The following is a 9,849-nucleotide window of genomic DNA, read 5'->3' on the forward strand; positions in this document are numbered from 1 at the left end:
GTAGTGTGAGTGTAAATTCTACGTGTAGTGTTACCATTATGCATAGGGGTAGCGTTATGTTTAGTGGTAGCGTAATGTGTAATGTTAGCGTTACGCGTAGGGGGTAGTGTCACGTGCAGCGTCAGCGTTCTGTGTAGCGTCAGCGTCAGGTGTAATGTTAGCGCCACGTGTAGTGTTATAGTGCCACGTGTAGTGTTATAGTGCCACGTGTAGTGTTATAGTGCCACGTGTAGCGTCAGCGCCACGTGTAGCGTCAGCGCCACGTGTAGCGTTCGGCCTGCTGTATATGCGTGCGTGGGCTCCGTCTCACCACAGCGAGTTGGGGAGGGGGTGCAGGGTGCCCCCCGTGAACACGAAGCGGTTCTTGGCGGCTGGAGACGCTCGTGTCACTGGGAGCACCGAGTCGGAGAGGCCCAGATCGGAGAGCTACGGGGACACGCGGGGAGACGCGGGGACACGCGGGGAGACGCGGGGAGACGCGGGGAGACGCGGGGAGTCAGAGGGACACGCGGGGAGACGCGGGGAGACGCGGGGAGACGCGGGGAGACGCGGGGAGTCAGAGGGACACGCGGGGAGACGCGGGGAGACACAGGGAGACATGAGTTGACACGCGGGGAGACGCGGGGAGACACGGGGAGACATGAGTTGACACGTGGGGAGACGCGGGCAGACATGAGTTGACACGCGGGGGAGACGCGGGGAGACGCGGGGAGACATGAGTTGACACGCGGGGAGACGCGGGGAGACGCGGGGAGACATGAGTTGACACGCGGGGAGACGCGGGGAGACGCGGGGAGTCAGAGGGACACGCGGCGAGACGCGGGGAGACACAGGGAGACATGAGTTGACACGCGGGGAGACGCGGGGAGACGTGGGGAGACGCGGGAAGACACAGGGAGACATGAGTTGACACGCGGGGAGACACGAGGACACGCGGGGACACGCGGGGAGACGTGGGGAGACGCGGGGAGACGCGGGGAGACGCGGGGAGACATGAGTTGACACACGGGGAGACGCGGGGAGACGTGGGGAGACGCGGGGAGACACAGGGAGACATGAGTTGACACACGGGGAGACGCGGGGAGACGCGGGGAGTCAGAGGGACACGCGGGGAGACGTGGGGAGACACAGGGAGACACGAGTTGACACGCGGGGAGACGCGGGGAGACGCGGGGAGACATGAGTTGACACGCGGCGAGACGCGGGGAGTCAGAGGAACACGCGGGGAGACGTGGGGAGACACAGGGAGACATGAGTTGACACGCGGGGAGACGCGGGGAGACGCGGGGAGACATGAGTTGACACGCGGGGAGACGCGGGGAGTCAGAGGGACACGCGGGGAGACGTGGGGAGACACAGGGAGACATGAGTTGACACGCGGGGAGACGCGGGGAGACGCGGGGAGACATGAGTTGACACGCGGGGAGACGCGGGGAGTCAGAGGGACACGCGGGGAGACGCGGGGAGACACAGGAGAGACATGAGTTGACACGCGGCGAGACGCGGGAGACGCGGGGAGTCAGAGGGACACGCGGCGAGACGCGGGGAGACACAGGGAGACATGAGTTGACACGCGGGGAGACGCGGGGAGACACAGGGAGACATGAGTTGACACGCGGGGAGACGCGGGGAGACGCGGCGAGACGCGGGGAGACAGGGAGACATGAGTTGACACACGGGGAGACGCGGGGAGACGTGGGGAGACGCGGGGAGACACAGGGAGACATGAGTTGACACGCGGTGGAGACGCGGGGAGACGTGGGGAGACGCGGGGAGACACAGGGAGACATGAGTTGACACGCGGGGAGACGCGGGGAGACGTGGGGAGACGCGGGGAGACACAGGGAGACATGAGTTGACACGCGGGGAGACGCGGGGACACGCGGGGAGACGTGGACATGCGAGTTGACACACAGGGACACGCGGGGACACGCGGGGAGACACGAGGACACGCGGGGACACGCGGGGAGACGTGGGGAGACGCGGGGAGACGTGGGGAGACGCGGGGAGACGCGGGGAGACATGAGTTGACACACGGGGAGACGCGGGGAGACGTGGGGAGACGCGGGGAGACATGAGTTGACACACGGGGAGACGCGGGGAGTCAGAGGGACACGCGGGGAGACGTGGGGAGACACAGGGAGACATGAGTTGACACACTGGGAGACGCGGGGAGACGCGGGGAGACATGAGTTGACACACTGGGAGACGCGGGGAGACACAGGGAGACATGAGTTGACACACTGGGAGACGCGGGGAGACGCGGGGAGACATGAGTTGACACACTGGGAGACGTGGGGAGACACAGGGAGACATGAGTTGACACACTGGGAGACGCGGGGAGACGCGGGGAGACATGAGTTGACACGCGGGGAGACGCGGGGAGTCAGAGGGACACGCGGGGAGACGCGGGGAGACACAGGGAGACATGAGTTGACACGCGGGGAGACGCGGGGAGACGCGGGGAGTCAGAGGGACACGCGGAGAGACGCGGGGAGACACAGGGAGACATGAGTTGACACGCGGGGAGACGTGGGGAGACGCGGGGAGTCAGAGGGACACGCGGGGAGACGCGGGGAGACGTGGGGAGACGCGGGGAGACACAGGGAGACATGAGTTGACACACGGGGAGACGCGGGGAGACGTGGGGAGACGCGGGGAGACACGAGTTGACACGCGGGGAGACGCGGGGAGACACAGGGAGACATGAGTTGACACACGGGGAGACGCGGGGAGACACGAGTTGACACGCGGGTACACGCGCGGACACGCAAAGATGAACTTAACCACGAGATTACACAAGAGGACGGGGAGAGACGGGGAGACAGGGGGAGGGCGAGTGGGTGGGCTTGGGAGTGGGGGTGAGCGAGCGAGCGAGTCGATGAGTCTGTTGTGGTGAAGGTGCGGTGGAGAGCGATTACGTAACTAGGCGTGGTGTTGTGGTGAGGGTGGCGGTGTTGTGGTGAGGGTGGCGGTGTTGTGGTGAGGGTGGTGTTGTGGCCGTGGTGGAGAGCGTGGTGTTGTGACGAGGGTGGTGGTGTTGTGGTGAGGGTGGTGTTGTGGCCGTGGTGGAGAGAGTGGTGATGTGACGAGGGTGGCGGTGTTGTGGTGAGGGTGGTGTTGTGGCCGTGGTGGAGAGAGTGGTGATGTGACGAGGGTGGCGGTGTTGTGGTGAGGGTGGTGTTGTGGCCGTGGTGGAGAGCGTGGTGTTGTGACGAGGGTGGCGGTGTTGTGGTGAGGGTGGTGTTGTGGCCGTGGTGGAGAGAGTGGTGATGTGACCGTGTTGTGGTGAGGGTGGCGGTGTTGTGGCGAGGGTGGTGGTGTTGTGGTGAGGGTGGCGGTGTTGCGGTGGTGTTGCGGTGAGGGTGGTGGTGTTGCGGTGAGGGTGGCGGTGTTGCGGTGAGGGTGGCGGTGTTGTGGTGAGGGTGGCGGTGTTGTGGTGGTGTTGCGGTGAGGGTGGTGGTGTTGCGGTGAGGGTGGCGGTGTTGTGGTGAGGCTGGCGGTGTTGCGGTTAAGCTGGCGGTGTTGCGGCGAGGGTGGCGGTGTTGCGGTGAGGCTGGCAGTGTTGTGACGTCGGTGGCGGTGTTGCGGTGAGGGTGGCGGTGTTGCGGCGAGGGTGGCGGTTGTGCGGCCGTCACCATGCGCAGGGTGTTGCCCCCGACGAGTCCGTTGGGCCTCACGCTCCGCGGGCCGAGTTCGCTCACCGCCCCGTGTGGGGAGCGCGACGATCGCACCCAGCCCCCCAGCGCGGGCCCAGCCTCCAGCAGCACCACCTGTAGACAAAGATCCCACCATGTCACCTCCAGCAGCACCACCTGAAGACAAAGACAAAGACCCCACCCACACAGCCTCCAGCAGCACCAGCTGGAGACAAAGATCCCACCATGTCACCTCCAGCAGCACCACCTGAAGACAAAGACAAAGATCCCACCCACACAGCCTCCAGCAGCACCAGCTGTAGACAAAGACAAAGATCCCACCCACACAGCCTTCAGCAACACCACCTGAAGACAAAGACAAAGATCCCACCCACACAGCCTCCAGCAGCACCACCTGAAGACAAAGACAAAGACCCCACCCACACAGCCTCCAGCAGCACCACCTGGAGACAAAGATCCCACCATGTCACCTCCAGCAGCACCAGCTGAAGACAAAGATCCCACCATGTCACCTCCAGCAGCACCACCTGAAGACAAAGACAAAGACCCCACCCACACAGCCTCCAGCAGCACCACCTGTAGACAAAGATCCCACCATGTCACCTCCAGCAGCACCAGCTGAAGACAAAGATCCCACCATGTCACCTCCAGCAGCACCAGCTGAAGACAAAGACAAAGAACCCACCCACACAGCCTCCAGCAGCACCAGCTGAAGACAAAGACAAAGATCCCACCCACAGCCTCCAGCAGCACCACCTGAAGACAAAGACAAAGAACCCACCCACAGCCTCCAGCAGCACCAGCTGTAGACAAAGACAAAGAACCCACCCACACAGCCTCCAGCAGCACCAGCTGTAGACAAAGACAAAGACCCCACCCACACAGCCTCCAGCAGCACCACCTGGAGACAAAGATTCCACCATGTCACCTCCAGCAGCACCACCTGTAGACAAAGACATAGATCCCACCCACACAGCCTCCAGCAGCACCAGCTGTAGACAAAGATCCCACCATGTCACCTCCAGCAGCACCAGCTGTAGACAAAGACAAAGATCCCACCCACACAGCCTCCAGCAGCACCAGCTGTAGACAAAGATTCCACCATGTCACCTCCAGCAGCACCACCTGTAGACAAAGACATAGATCCCACCCACACAGCCTCCAGCAGCACCAGCTGTAGACAAAGATCCCACCATGTCACCTCCAGCAGCACCACCTGAAGACAAAGACATAGATCCCACCCACACAGCCTCCAGCAGCACCAGCTGTAGACAAAGATTCCACCATGTCACCTCCAGCTGCACCACCTGTAGACAAAGACATAGATCCCACCCACACAGCCTCCAGCAGCACCAGCTGTAGACAAAGATTCCACCATGTCACCTCCAGCAGCACCAGCTGAAGACAAAGATCCCACCATGTCACCTCCAGCAGCACCACCTGAAGACAAAGACATAGATCCCACCCACACAGCCTCCAGCAGCACCAGCTGTAGACAAAGATCCCACCATGTCACCTCCAGCAGCACCAGCTGAAGACAAAGATCCCACCATGTCACCTCCAGCAGCACCACCTGAAGACAAAGATCCCACCATGTCACCTCCAGCAGCACCACCTGGAGACAAAGATCCCACCCACACAGCCTCCAGCAGCACCACCCCGTGAAGAACTAATGGACATTTCATAATCAACGTTTTGGGTTTAGATCGCGTTATTTATAAATGTGTCGTAACCCTCCACCACCCGACACGGCCAATCAGCAAAAAAGTGTCACGTTGACAAAAGACAAAATAGTTCACTGCTTTAGCCCACCGGTGTGTTGAAGCGTGAAACCACAAAATGTACAAAAACATTTTTCTGAGTACGACGTTTCGCTGGTAATTGCATCCAGCATCATTTGTGAAAAAAGAGCGTTACAGCTCATCAGATTCCTCCGGTATAAAGAATTATTCTGATTCTGCGACCGCCAAATGGAGGTTAGCGGTGGTGGTGGTGGTCGTGGCATAAAGAAAAAAACTCTCCGGGCCGAGAGAGATAGAGAGAGAGATTGTTGTCATTCATGTTCGACTCTCTGGCCAACGTCAAACCGATAACAAAAAACGAAGCCCACGAAATCCTCCGTTGCTCAACGCAGCCCCCAAAGAAGTGGGCGATTACACAACACCCGGGACGACCCCAGCCACGCACGGCGAGCCAGGGGTTTGTGGATCACGCAATGATGGGGGGGAACTGGCAGACAAAGTAGGGGGGGGTTGTGTTTTTTTGTTTGTTGGTTTTCTCAAAAACTGCGGTTGAAACGGATTAATCGTTGCAACGACACGCATACTGTTTTTTTTTTGGGGGGGGGGACGATTTGTCAACTTTTCTTGTCATTTGCACCGCTGTGGTGTTTTTTTTTGTACCGTTTTGTTGCTGCAATGCTCTTACCACCCCGGTGCCCCGACTGGACATCTGTGAATAAAGAGCTTTGTAGCTCATCGGATTCCTCCTGCAGTATAAAGACAGATTCTGATACTGGTAGGAACCTCCTGGTTACACCAGCCCACAGGGGATTATTGTGTCCGTCCGTCCTGCATCCAAAAATGGGAGGGGTCGGGCTGGGTGGAGAGGGGAGGGTGGGAGGGGTGGGGCTGGGTGGGGAGGGTGGGGCTGGTGGGAGGGGTGGGGCTGGGTGGGGAGGGGCTGGGTCAGGGGTGGGTGGGGAGGGGCTGGGTCAGGGGTGGGTGGGGTGGGGCTGGGTGGGGAGGGGCTGGTCACCCCGTGGTGCCCTTATAAAACTCAACGTTTCATCTACTCACGCCGGCTTGTGCCCGCCCTCAGTCGGGCATATTTGCGGAATACACCACGCCGCCGTTGACCCTGCAGGCCATTGACCGAGCAACCCGACGTTCCTACCAGCTCCCTCCGCAGGAATGTGTTTTGTTAACGCATAGTCCCACAGACTGAAATATGAATTAGACTTGCAGTGAATGCCATAGAGCAGCAATAGACTTACACAGTCGGCCCACAAGACTTATAGGAGAGCCAAACAATCACACAGATTGATAATGCATCAAGAATAAGACGATGATACTTACACACTTATAAAGAGAAGCATAGCAAGAGGAGATTGACGCAGAGAATGATGAGACCACTACAGACAACCATCACCACTATCACCACCATCATCATCACCACCACACCATCATCACCACTATCACCACACCACCACTATCACCACACTAACACTATCACCACACCACCACCATCACTATCACCATCACCACCACCAACCACATCATCAACATCATCACCACCATCATCATCACCATCATCACCACCACAATCACCACCACCATCATCATCATCATCACCACCACCATCACCACACCATCATCATCATCATCATTACCACCACACCACCACCATCATCACCACCACCATCATCACCACCACCATCACCACCACACCACCATCTTCATCATTACCACCACAATCTCCACCACTACAATCGCCAACAACCACATCACCACCACACCATTATTACCACAATCACCACCATCACCAACAACCACATCATCACCATCACCACCACACCACCATCACCACAATCACCACCACCATCACTTCAATCGCCAACAACCACATCATCACCATCACCACCACACCATCACCGCCATCACCACCACATCACCACCATCACCACCACACCATCACCACCACATCATCATCACCACCATCACCACCACATCACCACCATCACCACCACACCATTATCACCACAATCACCACCACCACACCATCACCACCATCACGATCACACCACCACCACAATCATCATCACCGCCATCACCACCACATCACCACCATCACCACCACACCATCACCACCACATCATCATCACCACCATCACCACCACCACCACATCACCACCATCACCACCACACCATTATCACCACCATCACCACCACAATCATCATCACCGCCATCAGCACCACATCACCACCATCACCACCACACCACATCACCACCATCACCATCACACCACCATCACCACCACAATCATCATCACCGCCATCACCACCACATCACCACCATCACCACCACACCACATCACCACCATCACCATCACACCACCATCACCACCACAATCATCATCACCGCCATCAGCACCACATCACCACCATCACCACCACACCACATCACCACCATCACACCACCATCACCACCACAATCATCATCACCGCCATCACCACCACATCACCACCATCACCACCACACCACATCACCACCATAACCATCACCACCACACCATCACCACCACACCATTATCACCACAATCACCACCACCACGCCATCACCACCATCACCACCAACACCACTACAATCACCACCACATCATCATCACCACCATTATAATCAGAATCACCAACCACATCACCACCACCACACCATCACCACCACACCATCACCAACATTATCACCACCATCACACCATCACCACCACACCATCACCAACATTATCACCACCATCACACCATCACCACCACACCATCACCAACATTATCACCACCATCACACCATCACCACCATCACCACCACACCATCACCACAATCACCACCACCACACCATCACCAACCACATCACCATCACCACCACACCATCACACCATCACCACCACACCATCACCACCACCACCACATCACCACCATCACCACCACACCATTATCACCACCATCACCACCACCACCACCACAATCATCATCACCGCCATCACCACCACATCACCACCATCACCACCACACCACATCATCACCATCACCATCACACCACCATCACCACCACAATCATCATCACCGCCATCACCACCACATCACCACCATCACCACCACACCATCACCACAATCACCACCACCACACCATCATCACCACCACCACACCATCATCACCACCATCACACCATCACCACCATCACCACCACACCATCACCACAATCACCACCACCACACCATCACCAACCACATCACCATCATCACCACCACCATCATCATCAACTGCGTTGAAAAAAATCGCCACCACCAAAAGTGTCATGAGCCCTCGACACCTCGGATGAAACCAACAGTGGCCGTTGAAGCCGTTCGATTACCCGCTGGCTCTCGTCACAGTAACGTGGAGTGGGAGACCACGGAGCTCCGGGCTTTAATAGGTGCTCGCAAACAGCAGCCACCCCACCTTTGCGAGGCCGTAACTCCGCAATCCTCGGGCGCACGACCGCGAAACTCGACAGGGACGTGAAGCCACCCCTCGTTTTTCGCTTGGCCAAATTTGGTGCGGCGCCGAATTTCCCTCCGCGAGTTACGGGGCAGCGAAACACGCCGTTTCGGCGACGCGCAGTTGAAGAAGCGTCCATTGTTGTCCCATAGGTGGCGCTGTCCACTTTGGCGTGGGGGGGGTGTTCGTGGTTCGTCACCGCGGCGTTTCGTGACGGATCGAGGTATTTTTAACGAATTTAATAAAACAAACCCACCCACACCGTGTAGGAGAACTCCGCGAGACACGAGACGGTTACCTTCTTCACGACGCTGCCTGCACGTACGGCGTAGAAGGCGCTGGCGAGACCCGAAATCCCCCCTCCAATGACGGCGATGGTGGAGCCGCTCATCTTGAGTCCCGAAGCCCCGAGACCTCCTCAGGAAAGTGGACCGGGCGGCGGTGACGTCACGCAAGTCGGGGTGCCAGAACAGAGGGTTTTTTTGTTACCTTTTCTCTCGGATTCAGAGGTTTTTTTATCTAGAGATTTCCCGTGTCAGGTCAGAGGTTTTTTTTTTTACAGCTAGATCTCGAACGTCGGGTCAGAGGTTTTTTTTGTTACTTTTTCTCGCGGATTTAGAGGTTTTTTTACTTCGATATTTCCCGTGTCAGGTCAGAGGTTTTTTTACTTTTTCTCGCGGATTTAGAGGTTTTTTTTATCTAGAGATTTCCCGTGTCAGGTCAGAGGGTTTTTTACCGCTAGATCTCGAGCGTCAGGTCAGAGGTTTTTTTTTGTTACTTTTTCTCTCGGAATTAGAGGTTTTTTTTTACCTAGAGATTTCCCGTGTCAGGTCAGAGGGTTTTTTTTACCGCTAGATCACGAGTGCCAGGTCAGAGGTTTTTTACCTTTAGATCTCCGTGTCAGGTCAGAGGTTTTACCTCTAGATATCAAGTGTCAGG

The 9,849-nt window shown here is 57.5% G+C and overlaps 1 protein-coding gene across 1 annotated transcript; it reads right to left on the reverse strand.

Annotated features, from left to right (window-relative positions):
* Positions 1-306: 306 nt before the first annotated feature.
* LOC133358583 (protoporphyrinogen oxidase-like) lies at positions 307-9,338 on the reverse strand. The gene is made up of 3 exons (XM_061576950.1): positions 9,209-9,338; positions 3,639-3,773; positions 307-426 (listed from the first exon to the last, which is right to left on the reverse strand). Exons 1-3 carry the CDS (start codon positions 9,299-9,301, stop codon positions 307-309), a joined length of 348 nt encoding a protein of 115 aa, XP_061432934.1. The 5' UTR covers positions 9,302-9,338.
* Between the last annotated feature and the right edge of the window lie 511 nt (positions 9,339-9,849).

Source organism: Lethenteron reissneri, chromosome 62 (genome assembly GCF_015708825.2).
Source record: "Lethenteron reissneri isolate LAM-NWPU_2019-01 chromosome 62, ASM1570882v1, whole genome shotgun sequence".
In the NCBI taxonomy this organism is placed as follows: domain Eukaryota; kingdom Metazoa; phylum Chordata; class Hyperoartia; order Petromyzontiformes; family Petromyzontidae; genus Lethenteron; species Lethenteron reissneri.

Coding starts and splice junctions, on each gene's coding strand:
- LOC133358583 (XM_061576950.1), bottom strand. CDS start 9,301: ATGAGCGGCTCCACCATCGCCGTCATTGGAGGGGGGATTTCGGGTCTC. Junction 3,774..9,208: donor CAGGCAGCGTCGTGAAGAAG/GTAACCGTCTCG, acceptor CTTTGTCTACAG/GTGGTGCTGCTGGAGGCTGG. Junction 427..3,638: donor GGGGCAACACCCTGCGCATG/GTGACGGCCGCA, acceptor GTGTCCCCGTAG/CTCTCCGATCTGGGCCTCTC.